At 35.4% G+C, this 20,675-nt stretch overlaps 1 protein-coding gene across 1 annotated transcript in view; it reads left to right on the top strand.

Annotated features, from left to right (window-relative positions):
- TXNDC16 (thioredoxin domain containing 16) overlaps positions 1 to 20,675 on the top strand; it is a gene marked incomplete at both ends in the record, with an annotated part of 88,861 nt that overhangs the window by 58,723 nt on the left and 9,463 nt on the right. The window contains 6 exons of the mRNA XM_080707827.1: positions 1,902 to 2,045; positions 2,598 to 2,657; positions 8,728 to 8,896; positions 9,770 to 9,906; positions 15,464 to 15,548; positions 19,279 to 19,417. Of these exons, the coding sequence (XP_080563953.1) occupies positions 1,902 to 2,045; positions 2,598 to 2,657; positions 8,728 to 8,896; positions 9,770 to 9,906; positions 15,464 to 15,548; positions 19,279 to 19,417 (734 nt within the window). The remainder of the gene's footprint in view (positions 1 to 1,901; positions 2,046 to 2,597; positions 2,658 to 8,727; positions 8,897 to 9,769; positions 9,907 to 15,463; positions 15,549 to 19,278; positions 19,418 to 20,675) is intronic.

Genomic DNA, 20,675 nt, shown 5'->3' with positions numbered 1-20,675 from the left:
TTTATCTATATATTTTAGAAATAAAAGTATTTTTAAATTAACAAATGGATACCATATTAAATCTAGAAAAATTAATAATCTTTAATATCTTTAATATCAGCTTTACAGTCAGCATTTAATTTCTATCTGACAGTGGAACTGAGACAGGTATGCTCATTTGTGCCACTGTGCCCTTGCATATCTTGTGCCTTTGTTGTGTACAACCTATTTCCTCCCTTTTCTGCCTAAGTTTTAGTTTTTAAAATATTCAGTTAGTATCAACTCTTTTAGAAAGCTTTGTCTTTTTTTTTTTTTTTTTTTTTTTTTTTTTGCAGGTCTAGGGATAGAACCCAGGGGCATTTGACCTCTGATCTACATCCCCTGCCCTATTTTTTTTAATTATTTATTTTGAAACAGGGTCTCACTAAGTTGCAGAAAGCCTCACTAAGTAGCTGAGGCTGTCCGTGAACTGTGATCCTCCAGTCTCAGCCTCCCGAGCTGGGATTACAAGCGACCGCCACCACACCCAGCCTAAGCTTTGTCTTAAGGCAGTTGCCCCTTTTGTGTTACTATACAGTTCTTACAAACTTTCAACCAAATATTTACAAATGAAAAAGAAATTTTACCCCATGCATGAGAGAATAGGTAGATGAACCTAATATCTTCCAATCTGTTGATTATCTAAATTAATGAAAGGTTTTCACAGGCTTAGAATCTGTCCAAAACTCAATACACTTAGGATAAATCCAAAATTCTTGGCCCACAACTAACTAGCTTGGTGTTTTCTCATGCCATTCATTTATTCCTTCAGCCCCATCTTGTTCTAGTCATTTTCCTTCTTCCAGTACCTAGTAGATGCTAAGCTCTCATGTCTCAGAGCCTCTTCATATGTTATTCTCTTTGTCTAAAACATTATTTTCTTCATCCTATACCTAGCAGAATTTAGGTTTCCTAGTTAAATTTTCCTTTTATAGTCTCCCTTTGTACCTTTTACTTTCCATTATAAATTGCTATTTCAAGCTGGATGTGATAGTACATGCCTGTAATCTCAGTACTTGGAAGGCTACGACAGGAGGAACGCACGTTCTTGGCCAGCCTCGGCTACCTACTGAGGCCTTCTGCAACTTAGTGAGACCCTGTTTCAGAATAAAATCTAAAATAGGTTTAGGTGTGTAGCTCAGAGGCACAGTGCTCCTGGGTTGAATCCCCAACACTACAATGAATGAATGGATTGATTGTTCATATATACCTATTCATTGATCATTTTATTATCTGACTTTTCCATTGATAGGAGCTTTATGTAGGCAGGTACTTTGTTTTGTTTTGATTTTACTGCTTGCCTTAGTGTTTACCACAGTGCTTGGTGTATAGTAGAAGCTAAATAAACAGTCAAAAATGTCTGGTAGGAGCCTGGCGTGGTGGCGCACATTTGTAATCCCAGCATTCGGGAGGCTGAGATAGGAGGATCATGGTTTGTGGACAGCCTCAGCTACTTAGTGAGGCCCTCTGCAACTTAGTGAGGCCCTGTTTCAAAATAAAGAATAAAAAATAGGGCAGGGGGTGCAGCTCGGAGGTCAAATGTCCCTGAGTTCCATCTCCAGACCCCCGCCACCCACACACACAAAGTCTGGTAGGGTCTTTTAGGATTATAAATTATTATAGTGATATTTATATTATATGTAGACTGAAATTAAATAAATTTTTCTAGAGTTGACTAAAATTTATAATTTTGGAATCAGAAAGCACTTCATAGACATTTAAGATAGGAAGCCAGGAAACTGGAAAGTTTTCTAAATATGATACATTTTAACTACTTTTTGTAAATTCGAATTTTTATAAAGTATCAAATTTTCTTATACTTGCTTATCAGAAAAGTTTACTTTAAATTATGGTCTATATTTAAATTAGTTTAACATTTTTAGATATTCAAGATGATGAAGTAGCAGAAACCGTTTACAGAGATAGGAAGAGACAGTTGCCTTTGGAATTGACAGTGGAACTAACGGAAGAGACATTTAACTCAACCGTGATGGCTTCTGACTGCATAGTGCTCTTCTATGCTGGTTGTAAGTATGAGCCTCCGGAGGACACTATAGTACGTATTGAGATATTTAAAGTAGACAGATTTTATTTTAGAATTCTACATAGTACACATTGTAAAGTAACAGCTTTCATATGTTCAAAGTAGATTGCATATGTTGACACATATACTTTTGATTCTAAGAAGTAAAACTGATTTTATATGTCTATATATGTAATTGACAAATTGAAGGCTGATGATTAAGCTAGGTATTTAACTAACTGATTTTGAAATACTGTGACTCAAGCCAATCATTATAGTATATTATTAGTTATGACAGATTTTTAGAAAATATATTGCTTTTGTCTTCAAATTGCAGCTAATAAATTACGTTACAGTATGAATGGGGAAATTTAGTTGCATCTGGAGTCAATTTAAGACGTTGGGCATTATTTAATACTTTATATTATATTTTTTATTTGGAAGTAATAAGTTTGGGAAAACCCATAAATCTAAATGTTCATTGTATATAATAAGTATTGATGCTTTGGAGATAAACATGTTGTAATAGCTATTGAATTTTTAAATTTTAATACAGGGCAAGCAGTATCCATGGCATTTCTGCAATCCTATATTGATGTGGCAATTAAATTAAAAGGTACATTGGTGTACATGTCTATTTTTTCTGATTTTGGGATGCAACCTTTTTATAAAACTGTCATGGTAAAGATGTAGAAAACCACAGAATTTCAGATTGTTATGTTTATTTTATTTTTAAATTTTATTAGTACACTATAGTTTCACACTGTGAGGTGGATCATATTGACAATGGCATACATTCACACAGTGCTTGGTGCCCTCCCGCTTCCCCTTCCCCCCTCCCAACACTGAGTGTCCAGGTTAACCATGCTACATTCATAATTTTACACATATTCAAATGTAGCTCCTCCATTAATCAGCCTCAGCCTTCTTCCTCCCCTACTCTTCCTTTCTAGCTTTGCTGAGGTTTCCCCTCCATTATCTGGAGTCCCTCTGGTATCCCTAGTACTCCCTAGTTTGGGCATATTAGAGAAAACCTATGTCCCTTCTCTTTCGGTGCTTGGCTGATCTCACTTAACATAATGTTCTCCAGGTCTTCCATCTTCTTGTGAACAACATAATTTTGTTCTTTGTTATTGCCAAGTAGAAAAAATTGTGTGTATTTCCCATGATTTTGCAATCCAGGTTGTTATGTTTATATCTCCAGAACTAAATTACTCAAAGAGTATCACAAATGCTTAGAGGAATTTACTTTATCTCATGGGATCAAGTTTAGTAGAACCAAGAGAACCATGTATTACTTGTGGCTTCACAGTTAACCCAATAACTTTTTTGATCAAATCCAGTCATTTCAGCAAGCATTTACTGAGTGCTTACTCTGTGCCAGTAACCATTAAATACGGGAGACCAAAATTTGACAGATAAGACCCAGTCTCACGGTCTAAAGAAAGGCCAGAGATCCCAGTGTTCCTGAAGCTTAGTTATCTTCTCATGGACTAGGATATTTTTTAATAGCCAGGATATTGGTGCATTATAATTATACATAATTGTGGGGTTTAATGTTACATATTAATACTCATAACATACGTTTGTCATTTTATTCCTCAGTTTCTCCCCTTTCCCGGCCCTCCTTCTTCCCCCTGGTCCTTTTCCTCTACTTTGCTAATCTCTCTTGTGTTTTCATGAGTCCCTCCTCTTCCCCTCTTTTACTCTCTAGCTTCCACATATGAGAGAAAACAGAGGACCTTTGACTTTCTGTGTCTGGCTTATTTCTTTTTTTCTTTAGTTGTTGTTGCTTTTTTTGCAGTACTGGGGATGGAACCCAGGCACATTCTCCTTTGAGCTACACTCCCAGCCCTATTTTTTAGTCTTTTTTATTTTTTGCAACCAGGTCTCACTGAGTTGCAAAGGGTGTCACTAAGTAGCCGAAGCTGTCCACAAACCACAGTCCTCTGGTCTCAGCCTCTTGAGTGCTGGGATCACAAGTGCGCACCACCAATGCCCGGCTTGGGTTATTTTTTCTTAACATAATGCTCTCAAGTTCTATCCCTTTTCCTACAAATGGCATAATTTTGTTCTTTGTGTCTTGAACAAAACTCCATTGTGATGAAGCGTGGGTCTATGGGAGGTAGGAAAATAGGAGTCCAGGGACTAGACTTTAGTTCAAAATATTTGTGTCATCATTCTAGTCATATGAGAAAAAATTGGGAGATCTGTTAGTAAGAGAGGTAGCAGTGGATGAAGTGTGCATAATGGTTTGTAATCATTTGAGTAGGACAGACTTTATCATGTTTTGTATATATAATATGGCTTCCTCCTACACTGTTTATCTTGTAAATAGAAGCTATTATATTTAAATAGGCTTATTCATGGCTGTTCTGGGAATGTTATTTAGTTTTTGTTTTGTTTGTGTTTATAGAATAAGAAAGCAGATAACCAATCTAAGACTTGCTTTTCATTTCATTCAGTGTGTTCTTTATGAATAACAATCCTATTTGTAATTAAATATCAGATGGTATTTTGGGAGTTTAGTAACTAGAGTGTTTAGTGTTTATGTTGAAGCCAGAGGAGGTTTGAGTATTGCTTATCTGAAATACTTAGGGCCAGAAATATTTTGGATTTTGGAATTCTTTAGAATTTTGAATCTTAGTTTTTCTTTTTGTAAACATATTTTTATTGGTGCACTGTAATTATACATCACACTGAGGTTCAAAGTCATACAAGCAAACATGCACATGGGTCTTGGTGTGTTTTTATTCAGGTCCTACCACTCCCTGTACATAATAGTGAGATTGGTACTGATACCTTTATGTATGAGCACAGCATAATTGGAACTGTTTCTTTCATATTTGATAGGAGCCAACTCTAAAATCATTTTCTTATATATCCTGTACACAATAGCCTGAAGGATATTTATACAGTAATTTTAATGTACTGTCTTTTGATGAGATTTTTCACATGAGGTTAGATGTGGAATTTTCCATTTGTCTTATTATGTTTTCACTCAGTTTCAGACTTGAGAGTATCTTGGACTTCAGATTTTCAAATTAAGGATATTCAATTTATACTTTAGCTTTGTAAATTTGGAAATTTTTTTTCATTTTGCCCTTTTGGAAAAAAGCTCATTAGTCTAAGAGAAGGAAGAGTATTTTTTACTCGGTCACAAGGTGGCAGCAAATGTCAGAATTTTATACTTACATAAGTATCTGTATCAGAATCTCTTTGTACCCTTCAAAGTAGGAATTCTGTTTGAAATTAATATATTGATAAGGTATATGGGATATAATGCTGTAGGAAGCTCAAAATTTTAGAATATTAAGGTTAAAATATGATTCAGATTAAAATATGAGTAAATATTGAAATTATTTTCAGAAAAGAAAATAAAATTTGTATGATAATTTCATTATAAGTAGCCTCAACCTTAGCAAGGCCCTGTTTCAAATAAAAATAAAAAGCCGGGCGTGGTGGCACACGCTTGTAATTCCAGTATTTGGGAGGCTGAGACAAGAGGATCGCGGTTTGCGGACAGCCTCAGCTACACTTAGTGAGGCCCTTTGCAACTCAGTGAGACCCTGTTTCAAAATAAAGAATAAAAAATAGTGCTGGGAGTGTAGCTCGGAGGTAGAATGCCCCTGGGTTTCTTCCCTAGTATTGCAAAAATAAAATAAAATAGGGCTAGGGGTGTAACTCAGAGGTAGAATGCCCCTGGATTTAATCCCCAGTACCACATACACACAAAAAAATAGCTTTATGAATTTTAGTAACCTACATTTTTTTCAGTTTAAAAATAACATCAAAGTTTAAACAGGGATAGACAGAGGTTGCTTATTGAAGGGAAAGATTATAATACCATTCTATTCTATATTAAGGTGATAATATAAGTTGGCACTCTGTATTAATGAGCACTGCTAGGTACTTATTGACAACTTTATTAAAGGATAAGAGAGCTGGGTGTGGTGATGCACACCTATAATCCCAGTACTTGGGAGGCTGAGTCAGGAGGACAGCCTCAGTACTGTAGCAAGACTCTCAGCAACCTAGTAAGACCCTGTTTCAAAACATAAAACATAAAAAGGGCTGGGATATATCATGGAGGAAGAATGCCTCTGAGTCCAATCCTCTGTATCACAAAGGAAAAAAAGAAAAAGAAAAGAAAAGAAAAGAAAAGGATAAAAGAACTATGTCGAGAAGTAATGTGGCAGATATGATTTTGGAAGAAATAAGGGGTTATCTTTGTTTATATGTTCATACAACGTTAAGGTATTAATATGCTTCAGAAATTTTAAATTTGTTCATAAAGAATTATCAGTGAACATTCCATACATTTTAGTTGAATACATACTGTATGACAATTTAATTTGAATACATACTGTATAACAGACCTTGTGCTAAGTACTGAGAATAGTGACAAATTAGACACTACTTGTATTATCAAACAGTATTAACATTAAATCTGAAATAAGTTCCTCTATGAACTATAATCAAGAGTATTTTAAAATATAAAGGTGAATTTTTATTATTAAAAACTTTTGGTAGGTGGGCATGGTGGTGTATACCTGTAATCACAGTATTTGGGAGGCCGAGACAGGAGGATCACAGGTTTGAGACCAGCCTGAGCAACATAGCAAGGCCATCAACAACTTAATGAGACTTGTTTTAATAATAATAATAATAATAATAATAATAATAATAATAACAATAATAATAAATAATTGAGCTGGGGGTGTACCTCAGAGGTAGAACACCCTAGTCCCCCCCCCACACACTATAAAAAGAGCTGGGGTATAGCTTAGAGGTAGACTTTCCCTAGTACCATACACACACACACACACACACAAACACACACAAACCTTTTGGTATGAAATATTAAAATATTGAGCCTTAAAATTTGAGTCATATGGATAGGTTACACTTAGGCTATATGCTAAATTGATATATGAGAATTTCTTATTTGAATATGATATTGAAGTTTATTTTATTTTATTTGCTGTACTTGGAATGGAATCAGGGGTATACTATCTCCGAGCTGCATCCTCAGCCCTATTTTTTATTCTTTTATCTTGAAACAGGGTCTCACCAAGTTGCAAAGGGCCTCACTAAATAGCTGAGGCTGCCTGCGAACGGCGATCCTCCTGTCTCAGCCTCCCAAATGCTGGGATTAAAAAACATGTGCCACTACGCCCAGCTGAAGTTTATTTTTATTAGAATTTTGTCAGTATCTGAATTGTGTGTACTTGTTTTATTTGAGTTTTGATTTTTCATCCAGTGATTTATATAATTTAGAGAAATTTACATGTTTTCTTATAGAACAAGTGGGAATTTCTGTTTTCAATTCCACTACATTTTTTTCAACTGAAAATAAATTGGGTCATTTAGGTAGGGATGAATTCCTGAATCCCTAGATGAATTTTATATATACCACTTATTCATGCACATATTAAAGGTGTTTCATGCACACACCTATAACCCTAGCACTTGGAAGGCTGAGACAGGAAGAACATAGGTTCAAGGCTGGCCTTAGCAATTTAGTGAGTACCCCAACAACTTTTTAAGACACTATTTCAAAATAAAAAATGGTTGGGGGTCTAGCTCAGAGAGAGAATTCTCTTGGGTTCAATCTCCAGTACCCCCCTCACACACACAAAATTAAGAAGCACTTTATATGCAAGTACTGCTCTAGATGCTGGAAATTAATGATGGATAAAAAAAAAAAAAAAGCACAGTTCCATCTCTCAAGGAGCTCTCCTGGTAGAAACAAACATTAATCATAAGTGAGTACTTAATTATACAGCAAGATAAGAAAAGAACCATAGTCCTAACAGAGCACATCTCAGAGGAACCTGATTTAGCTCAGGATGTCAGAGAAGGCTTTCCTGAAGTAGTCACAGACAGTGAGAAAGGTAATGACTGCTGAGCTGGAGGACGTGGTGGGGATCTGATACCAAAACAGCCGGTAGAGGAGTTAGGCTGACACCAGAGCAACTTTGAATTTTGAAAAGATATCTCTAGCATTACTGTAGAGACATTGAATTCAGGGAGGTGAATTAGAAGCTTTTTGTTTTTCCATGAGAATTGATTTGACTAGGGTAGTATAGAGAAATGGACAGTTTTAAGTGTCTGAAATTTAAGTAGAAAGTTGAAAAGATATACGATTGGTTAGACATGGGGGCTTAGGAGGAAGATGCATAAAAGATGATGCTTTATTTTCTGAGTTGCACAGAAGTGCCAGTCTTCATCATATATACAGGAAGGAAACCGTATTTGGTTTTAAATATGTAGAATTTTAATATGTTTCCACTCACAGGGAAATAGAGTAGGCAATAAGGTTAAATGGGCCTGGAACTTCAAGGAATAGGGGCCAAGGGTACACATTTAGGATTTATTACATTGTTGATGGTTGTTGAGCTTGTACAGGAATAGACTATAGAACAGAAAGAGAAGGCAGTTTAAACTGAGCCTTGAGAAACTTAAAGAATAAAAAAATAGGGCAGCGGGTGTAGCTTGGAGGTCAAATGCCCCTGGGTTCTATCCCCAGACCCGCAAAAAAAAAAAAAAAAGAAAAAGAAAAATCAAAGAGTGTTTCATACTGAGAAGTTAAAATAAGCACAAGATAGGAAGATATTGAAGTTTCTAAACAAATGAGTGTTCTACATTAATATTTATGTAATGTATATTTTCCTTTAATTTAGATACATCCACTTTGCTTCTCACTAGAATTAACTGTGCAGATTGGTCAGATGTGTGCACTAAGCAAAATGTTACTGAATTTCCTGCTGTAAAAATGTATAAGGAAGGGAAGAACCCCGTATCTTACGTTGGTATGTTAGGAACTCATGATCTCCTAAAGTTTATCCAGCTGTAAGTATTAAACTACATCATAAGATTCTAAATGTTGGTGTCTATAGAAGTTATAATTCTCATATTTTGTTGACCTATTTTGGATAACTTAAAGAGAATGCTAAAATTAAAATAATAAATAGTGATAGGGAAGGCCTATGCATATTCAGTCACTTTTGAGAAGATACTTTCTTTAATTAAGCTGACTTTTTAAAAATAGCATTTACCAGGTGTGGTTGTACATACTTGTAATACTAGCTATTCAGGAGGCCGAAGGAGATTTGCAAGTTCAAGGCCAGACTGAGTGACTTAGTGAGACTTTGTCTTAAATAAAAAATAAAAAGGAGCTGGGTGTGGTGGCACATGCTTGTAATCTCAGCGTTTGGGAGGCTGAGACAGGAGGACCACAGTTAAAGGCCAGCCTCAGCTTCTCCTTAGTGAGGCTCTTTGCAACTCAGTGAGACCCTGTTTCAAAATAAAGAACAAAAAAATAGGGCTGGGGGTGTAGCTTGGAGGTAGAATGTCCCTGTGTTCTATTCTCAGTACCCCCCAAAAAAAAAATTAAAAAATAAAAAATGAAGCAGGGATATAGATAAGTAGCAAAGGACCCATGAGTTCAGTCTTTGGTACTGTCAGTTGATTGATAGACCAATTGATTGATTGATAGATAGGGTCGAGGATGCAGATCAGTGGTAGAGTACTTGCCTCGTATGTGCGAGGTCCTGGATTCGATGTCTAGTTTTACCAAATAAATAAATAGAGGAACAGTATTTATTTGTCTGTATTTTGTCAAGTTTATCCTGTATAACATCACTTATTAACAAGTTTAATGTGTTTTAATAAACTAAAATATCATTAAAAATTAATTTTGAATATAGTTATATATTCATCTAGCAACAGGATTTCAAGTCCAGTAAATATAACATTGATCCAAGAAGCAGAAGAATATTTAAGTGGGGAATTATATAAAGACTTGATTGCCTATTCCAGTGTATCAGTGCTGGGACTATTTAGTCCAACCATGACAACAGGTAAGGAAAGCTTTTAAACTAAATGTACAGAGAAACAGGGTCTCTTAAGCCAGTGCAGCTGGCTTCGAACCTGCATGATCCTCCTGTCTCCGCCTCCCAAGTGCGGGGATTAAAAGCGTGCGCCACCACGCCCAGCTAATATTTTTATTTTTGTTTAGAAATTTAAGAGTATAGAAAAGTTTGAAAAAAAATAAAAGCTATAATTATTCAGAGAAATGCTATTAAATTTTTGTGTTACTCCTTCCATCTTTTTTTCTGAATACCTGTATATTTCATATTTACATGTGTTTAATGTTTTAGGGTTAAAATTGAGTAGGTTAGTATTTTAAAATTATATTTTATTTAATATTGGTATATTTTTCCCCATAAGATTAATATTCTTCTTAAATGTCATAGCTATATAATATTTGACTGAACTCATATATATATATATATATATATATATGTATATGTATATACACACACATACTGTATTTACTTACAGACAATTTTGGTGCTTTTTACTTTTTTTTTTTTTTTTGTATGTGATGAGTGTTTTTGAGTCTTTGTGTGGATCCTGGACTATTTAATATAGATTCCTAGTAGAATAACTTTGTCTCCTGTATAACTACTATTTTTAAATGGGGCTTTATTATATGTTAATTCTGTGTGTGTGTGTGTGTGTGTGTGTGTGTGTGTGTGTGTGTGTGTGAGAGAGAGAGAGAGAGAGAGAGAGAGAGAGAGAGAGAGAGAGAGAGAGAGAGAAAAGAAGAAGAAGAAGAAGAAGAAGAAGAGGAGGAGGAGGAGGAGGAGGAGGAGGAGGAGGATTATTGAACCCAAGGGCAACCTCTGAGCTACACCCCCAACCCCTTCTATTATTTTTATTTTGAAACGGTCTCTATAGTTTTTTTTTTTTTTTTCCCCAGTACTGGGGATAGAACCCAGAGGTATTCAATCTCAGAGCTACACCCCAGCCCTATTTTTTTATTCTTTATTTTGAAACAGGGTCTCACTGAGTTGCAAAGGGCCTCACAAAGTAGCTGAGGCATTCTGCGAACTGTGATCCTCCTGTCTCAGCCTCCCGAATGTTGGGATTACAAGCTTGTGCCATCACGCTTGGTTTGGTGATTCTATCTTTAATATTTTAAGGAACTGCTATATTTTTCTATTTTACAGTCTTCTATTTTACAGTCTTCCTAACAGTGTTCAAGGGTTCCTTGCCAACACTTGTTATTTAACTTATTTTTTTGATAGTAGCTATCTTATAATAGGCGATATCGTATTACAATTTTGATTTTCGTTTTCTTAGAGACTAGTAGTTTGGAACCTTTTTAAAATTATGTTTGTTGGCTATTTGAATATTGTCTTTGGAGAAATGTCTATTCTTTGCTCACTTTTTTTTTTTTTTTTTTTTTTGGTGGTACTGGGGTTCCTGGAAGCCCTTCTTCCTCCGGGCTACACTCCCAGACCTATTTTATATTTTTGAAACAGGGTCTCTTACGCCAGCACGGCTGGCTTCAAACCTGCGCGATCCTCCTGTCTCGGCCTCCCAAGCGCGGGGATTACAAGCGTGCGCCACCACGCCCGGCTTCTTTGCTCATTTTTAAGCATGGGATTATTTGTATTTTTTGTTGCTGAGTTTTGGAAGTTCTGTATATATTGTGGATATTAACCCTTTATTAGATATTATATTTGCAAATGCTTTGTTGTATAGATTGCCTTTGTGCTCTGACTGTATGCTTTGATTTTTTTTATTTTAACCATATATTAGTGCATGGTATAAAGATAGAGATCAAGTTAGTGTTTTCCAGATAGTTAACAACTGTCCTTTTCTCCTCCACTTATATGTGATTTCACATCACCACATTAAATTCATTTCTCTGTGTATATGTATCTGTTTAAATATTTTCTGTTTCTTGTCTCTTTTGCCTTTTGTCTTTTCTAAATGAACATTAGCTGTTTATGTTTATTCCGTTAACTTACTGGATATTAGCTGCTTGTGTTACGTTTCCTTTTTTCTGTATAGAGTGTATTTCTTTTGCTTATATTTTCTATAGGGCTAGAAAAAAAGTTCTTAAAAAATTGAACCTGTAAAGAGTATTTAATGATTTTAACTCTCTCTTGTGGAAGGTGAAGGAACTTTTAATTTCTTTTATGGTCTTTTTCTCTATATATGCATCATATTATGGACTCAGGTTATCATTATTAATTGGCTTTTTTGGATTATACATTTGTCTTTCCAAAAGCTTTTGCAATTGCTTTCCAGATTTTTATTATGAAGATTTCAAAATACAACAAAATTGAAAGATTGTAGAGTGAACACCCATAAACCTACCAGTTATATTCTACCAGTGCTGTACATACCTGCATATTAATCTATTAATTCATCTATGTACATGCCTACACCTCTGTATATCAATTCACCTTATTTTTATTAATCTCAAATTAATGTTATTGTGTCCAATTTTGATAAACTGATCATAAAATTATTTTTACTTTAACAGTTTTCCATGATGTTATAAACTATCATGCTTTGATTCTTACTCTGTATTGCTTGATTCACAGGAATGTGTCTTTCAGTAAGTTTTAAAGGAAGAGTATATACAAGGCCATTTTCTGACCAATTGTATTTCTGAGAATGTTACTTGTTACTCTCTTGAATGGGTAACAAAACTTTAATGTTGCCTTCACTGTGCTAACTCTTGCCATTTATCTAGCAAACTCCCTACTTCTTATTTTTCTTTCCTCTTAGATGAATTCCAAATTATGAATGAAATATTTTGAGGATATTTGTATGAGGGAAATAACCCCATCTCAGATTATACTTGCATTTTAAATTTTGCTTTCTACCAATTTATTGCATATATATGTGTGTATAATTTCTACATATATGTATGTATGTACATGTGTATATATATGTATGTATATGGATATATACTGGAGATTAAACCCAGGGGCATTCTACTTATGAGCTACATACCCATCCATTTTTTATTTTTATTAATTTTTATTTTTATTTAATTTTTGGTACTAGGAATTGAACCCAGGTCATTCTACCTCTGAGCTAAACCCCCAGCCCTATTTTTTTTTTTTTTTTTTTTTTTAGTGGTGATACTGGGATTCTTGGAAGCCCTTCTACTGCTGGGCTACACTCCCAGACCTATTTTATATTTTTTTAATTTGGAAACAGGGTCTCTTAAGCCAGCAAGGCTGGCTCCGAATCAGCACGATCCTCCTGTCTCCGCCTCCCAAGTGCGGGGATTAACAAGCGTGCACCACCATGCCCAGCAACATTTACTTTCTTTATTTTCTGTTTTGCTCCCCACTTCCTTCTCTCCTACCACAATATTTGAGTGAAAATTAAGTTGTAGCAATTGTTTACATTAGGCCTCCTTCCTAGAAGAATATGAGTCTTCATATAATAAATTGCACAAATACAGTAAAATTGTCAAACAAGGGTAAGAGTTATACAATAAAAAAGTAGGGAATAATTACATAGAAAGTCCAGAAAACACTGCAGTTGATCATTCAATTTAGCCCTGAGCAATCTGGTACCAACTAGAAGCAGAAAGATGATTTTTTTTCATCTTATCATTATATAATAAATTAAAACATACAAGTTAGGATACTGATTCATTCACAGAGAAACTGTTTTCTTTGGAAAAACTGGTAGGAATTTTTCATATTGTGTTTATGTAGGGGATTAACATAAGAAACAGTGTACTTGTTTATATTTCTCCTAAAATGATGAGAAAATTTAGATGTCATCATCTTTCAATAAAATTCAGAAGCATAGTGTGTGTGTTTTGGGTATCCTTTTTCATCATGTCACTGTAAGTATTCTCTTTATTTCTTTTAGGTTTGTTTGTGCTTTTGGCAGACATTTACATGATGGTCGTTGAACCTTTGACGTCTGTTAAATGAGGGACGATATAATGAAAAAGATATTATGAATCCAGTAACTTTTAAGTGTGTGTTTTATTGATAAAAGCTAACTAGTAGTATTGAGCACTTATTAGTATCAGATGTTGATTTATCATTCATACTGATTTATTCTAATGGTTTGAAGATACACAATATGAGTTGCAAGAGGGCAGAAATGTCTTCTCCTGAATATGTCTACCAAGTCCCTCTACCAGAAAATCACTACTTGTTGCATGTAATTAATACATGCTTCATGGGGAAAGAATTAAAAACTCTGTAAATGTCCTGTTTTTTTATTATATTTTGCATTCCAGCTTTAGAATCCATTGCCTGAAAAATCTACAACTCTTAGAAAAATCTAACTATTATTGTTGCCAAATGGATATTTTCTAACTCTGTCTTTCCTATACATTTATTAGTTGGTATACTACTTTAAGACAGAACTTTCTAATTTGTTTATCAGTATGGATTCCTGAATTCTTATTTTATTTGATTGGGTATGATCATTTATTCTCATTAGTTTGCTCAAATTGTTCCAGATTTAGTCAACGGGAGCCCCTTCAGTTTGATTTCTATGTCCTTTTAACATGCCTTTGTTGGCCGGGCGTGGTGGTGCACATTTGTAATCCCCACACTTGGGAGGCTGAGACAGGAGGATCGCACAGGTTCGAAGCCAGCCTCAGCTACTTACTGAGGCTCTCAGCAACTTAGTGAGACCCTGTTTCAAATAAAATATAAAATAGGTCTTGGCCTATTTTATATTTTATAAAATATAAAATTGGTAGGTTCCATGGCCACTACCACCAAAGAAGTAAATAAATAAATAAATAAATAAATAGCATGTCTTTGTTATTCTTTAAACTTGTCTTTTTGGCACAAGGTTTTATCAGCCCACTCCTGGAATCAGCCATCATTCAAAAGAGTCCAGGTTTCTTTTAGTGGAAAATTGAAGTTGAAACCAAGATCTAGGGGTTAGGAATACTTATAGTTACTGGAAGAAATTTTAAAATTCTTAGACTCAAACAAGAATTGAGGTACAACAATCTCTGGGACACTGTAATGGCAGTCCTAAGAGGAAAGTTTATATCTATGAGTGCCTGTTTCCATTTACCCTGCCTTTAGGAGTAAATTTAAAAAGTCAACAAAGGTAGGCATGGTGTCACATGCCTATAACCCCAGTATTTGGGAGGCTGAGATAGAAGGGCTGCAGGTGTGAGAACAGACTCAACAAGTAGTGAGGCTCTCATCAACCTAGCAAGGCCCTGTTTCAAAATAAAAATAAAATAGAGCTAGGGGTCTAGGCCGGAGGTAGAATGCCCCTGGTTCCAAACCTCAGTAGCCCTCCCCATACATATCAACAAATGTTTATTTATACACCTAGAATGATTAAAGTACTAGAAATTACATGTAGACTACTTTTTAAAAGGAAGCATTACATCAGTTGCATTACATCAGTTTACATTTATTTAGAAATCCAATGTCTTAAAAACATTAATTTTAGAACCATCAGGATTTATTTTAGAACCACTAAGTTATGTATGGTGGCTGAATTTAAATAATTAGTTTTTGTAATTAAATAATTATGAAATACTACTGTCAATTAAACAACATAATATTAAAGGTTTCATAATTTTGTCATACCTTTTATTTATAGCAAAAGAAGATTTCACTGAAGCAGGAAACTACTTAAAAGGCTGTGTCATGACTGGAATTTATTCTGAAGAGGACGTTTGGATATTGTAAGTTTATTGCTCTTTTAATTTCAGGGAGGAAAAAGCTGTTTAAATAATGTATTGCTTGTCTTTACACATGAAGATAGCACAACAAAAATATTTTTTATTTTCTTTTAGGAAAATCTGGTAGGTATCAGGCTATTTATTTTTAATTTTTTATTGGTGGCATTATATTCATACATCATATTCGGGTAAAAAACTTGTGTGGACATACATGTACACATCACCCATTTAGCCCCTACTCAGTTCCCACCCCATTCCCTCTCCATCCCTCCTGCCTTGCTTGGCTTAGTGGTTGACTTCGATATGTTTAAGTACATTGTGTGTTTTAGAGAATTTCCTTCTTCCCCCCTCCCATCCCCTCATTTAGGTTACCTTGTTTGCTCCTCTATAGGATTTCCCTTTTCATCTAGAGTTCCTCCTATGACTCATTTCTCCCTAACTCTCACATATTAGGGAAAGCATCTGATTTCTTATTTTTTGTGACTGACTAATCTTGCTTAGAATAATGTCCTCCAGTTCCATCCATTTCCCTGAAAATGATGTAATTGAGTGGCTTTTTTTTAATGACTGAGTAAAATTCCATTGTGTACATATCCCACAGTTTTGTAATCCATTCTTCTGTTAATGGACATCTTGGCTGGTTCCATAATTTGGCTATGGTGAATTGTGCAGCTATGAACATAGATACACATGCATTAGTTTGGTAGTTTGGTTTCCTATCTTTTGGGTAGAAACCCAGAAGTGGTATTGCTGGATCAAATGGTGATTTGTTCCCATTCTTCTGAGGATTCTCCATACTGTTTTCCAAAGTGGTTGCATTAATTTGCAATCCCACCAACAATGTTTTAGAGTTCCCACTTCTCCACATCCTCGCCAGCATCTGTTGTTGTTTGTGTTTTGAATGATTGACATTCTAGTTGGAGTTAGGTGAAATATCAGGGTAGTTTTGATTTGCATCTCTCTGATTGCCAATGATGTTGAGCATTTTTTCATGCATTTATTGGCCATTTGAATTTCTTTTTTTGTTGTGTCTATTTAGTTTGCTTGCCCATTTTTTGATTGGATGATTTGTTTTTTTTTTTTAGTGTTGAGTTTCTTGAGTTCTCTGTTTATTCTATATATTAGTCCTCTATCGGAGGTGTAGGTGGCAAAAATCTTCTCCCATTCTGTTGGCTCTCAGTTGAGGTTCTTGACAGTTTCCTTTGCTGAACAGAAGCTTTTCAGTTTCATGCAATCCCATGTATTAATTCAACTTTTAATTTTTTATGCCTTTTGGGTCTTGTTGAGAAAGTGTTTATCTGTGCCTATGTGTTGCAGTGTTGGACCTATGCCCTCTTCAAGGAACCTCAAGGTCTCTGGTTTAATTTCCAAGTCTTTGATCCATCTTGAATTGACTCTTGTGCAGGGTGAGATAGTGGGATTAATTTCCAGTTTTCTGCAGATGGTTAGCCAGTTTTGCCAACACCATTTGTTGAACAGGGTATCTTTTTTCCAGTACATGTTTTTGGCCCCTTTGTAAAAAATCAATTGGCTGAAAGTGTGTGAGTTTGTTTCTGGGTCTTCTATTCTGCTCCATTGGTCTATGTATCTCTTTTTGTGCCAGTATCATGCTGTTTTTATTACAGTGGCTTTGTAGTATAGTTTAAAGTCAGGTATTGTGATTCCTCCTGCGTGGTTTTTGTTGCTGAGAACTACCTTGGCTATTCTGGGCTTTTTGTTATTCCAAATAAATTTAAGGACTGATTTTTCTATGTCTGTGAGGAACGATCTTGGTAGTTTAATGGACATTGCATTGAATCTGTAGATCACTTTTGGAAGGATGGCCATTTTAATGATATTTATTCTGCCAATCCATGAACATGGAAGATCATTCCATCTTCTAAGATCCTTTTTGGTTTCTTTTTTCAATGTTTTATAGTTTTCTTTGTAGAGATCTTTTACCTCCTTGGTTAAGTTTATTCCTAAATATTTTATTTTTTTGTGGGAGATCCTGAGTGGAATTGTTTTCTGAATTTCTTTTTCAGTGGATTTATAGTTGGTGTACAGTAAAGTTTCTGACTTTTTTTTTTTTTTTTGCGGTACTGATGATAGAACCCAGGAGCATTCTACCTTCGAGCTACACCCCAGCCCTATTTTTTATTCTTTATTTTTGAAACAGTGTCTCACTAAGTTGCGGAGGGCCTCACTAAGTAGTTGAGGCTGTCCGTGAACCGCGATCCTCCAGTCTCAGCCTTTCTAATGCTGGGATTACAAGCAAGCTCCACCACACCTGGATTAAGGTTCACTTTCAAGTGGACTTGTTAAACCACAATAAATTTGTATTTCTTACCTTCTGACTATAATCTTCCTAATTGTGATTTCTGAGTTTAAATCTTTCAAACACTAGTTGATGGTGAAACTTTGGTTCATTCTGTGAAATCAGCAATTTAAAAAAATTCTTGAACCAGGAAATATGAAATCTACCCATATAATAATATTAATCACCTACTTTTTTCTAATATCAATATGCATTTAATTACAATTCAAAAAGCCAAACAAACCGGGTGTGGTGGCGCACGCTTGTAATCCCCACACTTGGGAGGCTGAGACAGGAGGATTGCGCAGGCTCGAAGCCAGCCTCAGCTACTTAGTGAGGCTCTCAGCAACTTAGTGAGACCCTGTTTCCAAATAAAATATAAAATGGGTCTGGGAGTATAGCCCGGAAGTAGAAAGCCTCTGGGTTCCACTCCCAGTACCACCAAAAAAAAAAAAAAAAAAAAAAAAAAAAACCTCAAAAAGCCAAACAAGTAGTTTACGGAGTGTTTTGTTTATAACAAACTTGTGGTCAATTAAGAGGCTCCTTTAAGTGAACTGAAGACTAGATTTCTACTCTTTTAACCCATGTAATACTATAATGTCTATATTTCATTAAATACCTCACTGGTAATTCACATAAGACATTTTTCCTATTCAGAGAATTTCCTTTCAGGTTTTGTTAGCAAAAATGGTGGGAGGTTGATTTTGGGCTCTAGTCTCAGTGGGGAGAGTACCCACTCTGTGTCTGGAGAACCATATTGAATTCAGTAGCTGCCGTGTATCACTCTCTTGATCCCATTTCTTCATCTGTAAGATGGGTTGATAGGGCCTAATTTATGGGGATGTTCTGAGAGTTAAGTGAAGTGCCTGGCAGGTAGTAGGTTTCTCATAGGTGTTACATCTCCTTACTTGGCAGTGTGGTGTGCAGTACACAAAGGCTGAGAGCCTTTCGGTGTGTTCCAAAACCTACTTAGAGAGCTGGACGTGGTGGCGCATGCTTGTTATCCTAGCTGAGACAGGAGGATCGCACAGGTTTGAAGCCAGCCTCAGCTACTTAGTGAGGCTCTCATCAACTTAGTGAGACCCTGTTTCCAAATAAAGTAAAAAATAGGTCTGGGAGTATAGAAAAGCCCCTGGGTTCTACCCCTAGTACCAAAAAAAAAAAAAAACCTACTTAGATATTTTCTTGATGAGTAGATTGTGTGGAAGCAAAAATATAGCTAGATTATTATCTGTTGCTTTCTTTTAATTGAGGTCTTCAAGGTTCCTGAGCTTCTTCCAATCTCTCACAGAGAGATAAGTTTGTCTAAAAATTGAGTTATTTTTTCTTAGCAGTAGAATTTTTCATTCGCTGCCTTCCACTATGAATTGCTGGCCTAATTTTTCATACTTTGATGACTTGCAATATTTTGAATTTTAATACTACATTTCTCCATAGGTCAAATAAGTATGCCACAACCCTTCCAGCCCTGCTGCTTGCAAGACACAAAGAAGGAAAAATAGAGAGCATTCCACTGGCTAGCACCCATACACAAGACATAGTTCAAATAATAACAAATGCATTACTGGAAACATTTGTGAGTATATTTTATAATATAGATGTTTTAAAGTTAGTGTACATTAGTACCCAGTTCGCTGGCTTTGAGTGGCTTGGGACATCATGTTTTGTGGACTGAAGACTCATTGGGTTGGTCTGTTTTGTTCAATTCCTTTTACAAACAGCTTTTCTTGTCCAATGCTAAAAGTTTACCTATCTTGCTGAGACTAGTGCAGCTGGAGTTGAATTAAGGCACTTAATTTAGGGTAAAGCTAGTTAAAAAGCAAATTAATTTCAAAAAGTCAGAGTGGCTAGTTCCAAACCCTTGCCTGATTCTTTATTGTATGGTCCCTACTCTGCCTCTGAGTTTATACATGGGAAGTCATCATAGCACCTTAAGCATAGTAACCCTAGTAGAGATATTGTGGGGACTAAGTAAGACATGATGTCTGCATTCTCCACGAAAGACAGTGTTTGGCCTAAGGTGGTACCAAAGCAAGCACTCCACCATTGTGCTATAAATACATTAATATTGCTTCTGGCTCTTTCTAGAAGATTCTTGTTACTAATAGCCTAGACAACTTGTCTTCTATAAATACATTTTAAAAATAGTTACTATATTTTGATTAATAATAAAAATGTTAAAAGGATTAGATTTCTAATCATTTATTATAAAATTCTTTCAATTACTTTAAACTCAAGAGGAAGAATTTGGCTTTTGATTATTTTAAGTATGCCAAAAATCTACAATCTTGGAAGTAAAATTTTATTAATTTTTAAGTAATCATAAACTTTAAAAGAAAGATTATATTGTTAAATTTCAACTTATGGAAAACTATAAAAATTTTGTTTGTCAGCCAGATGTGGTGGCACACGCTTATAATCCCAGCATTTGGGAGGCTGAGATCGGAGGATCACGGTTCATAGACAACCTTAGCTATTTAGTGAGGCCCTCTGCAACTCAGTGAGACCCGGTTTCAAAATAAAGAATAAAAAATTAGGGCAGGGGTGTAGCTTGGAGGTCGAATGCCCCTGGGTTCCATCCCCAGATCCGCAAAAAAAAAAAAAAAAAAAAAAAAAAAATTGTTTGTCATGTGTCTATTGGCTAATCTGGTCTAGATTTCAACATATAAAATTACCAGGAGCATTAACTTATTCTCAAAGTATATTAGTAATTTTGTGGGGGGGGTGCTGTATATTGAACCCAGGGGGGGTTCTATCACTGAGCTACACCCCAGCCCTTTTTATTCTTATTTTGAAACAGGCTCTCACTAAGCTACCACATTGGCAGCCTCCCA

Source organism: Muscardinus avellanarius (genome assembly GCF_963383645.1).
Source record: "Muscardinus avellanarius genome assembly, chromosome: 12".
Lineage (NCBI taxonomy): Eukaryota > Metazoa > Chordata > Mammalia > Rodentia > Gliridae > Muscardinus > Muscardinus avellanarius.
Note: the sequence above shows the minus strand (reverse complement) of the source record. Positions and strands in the feature narration are given on the sequence as shown.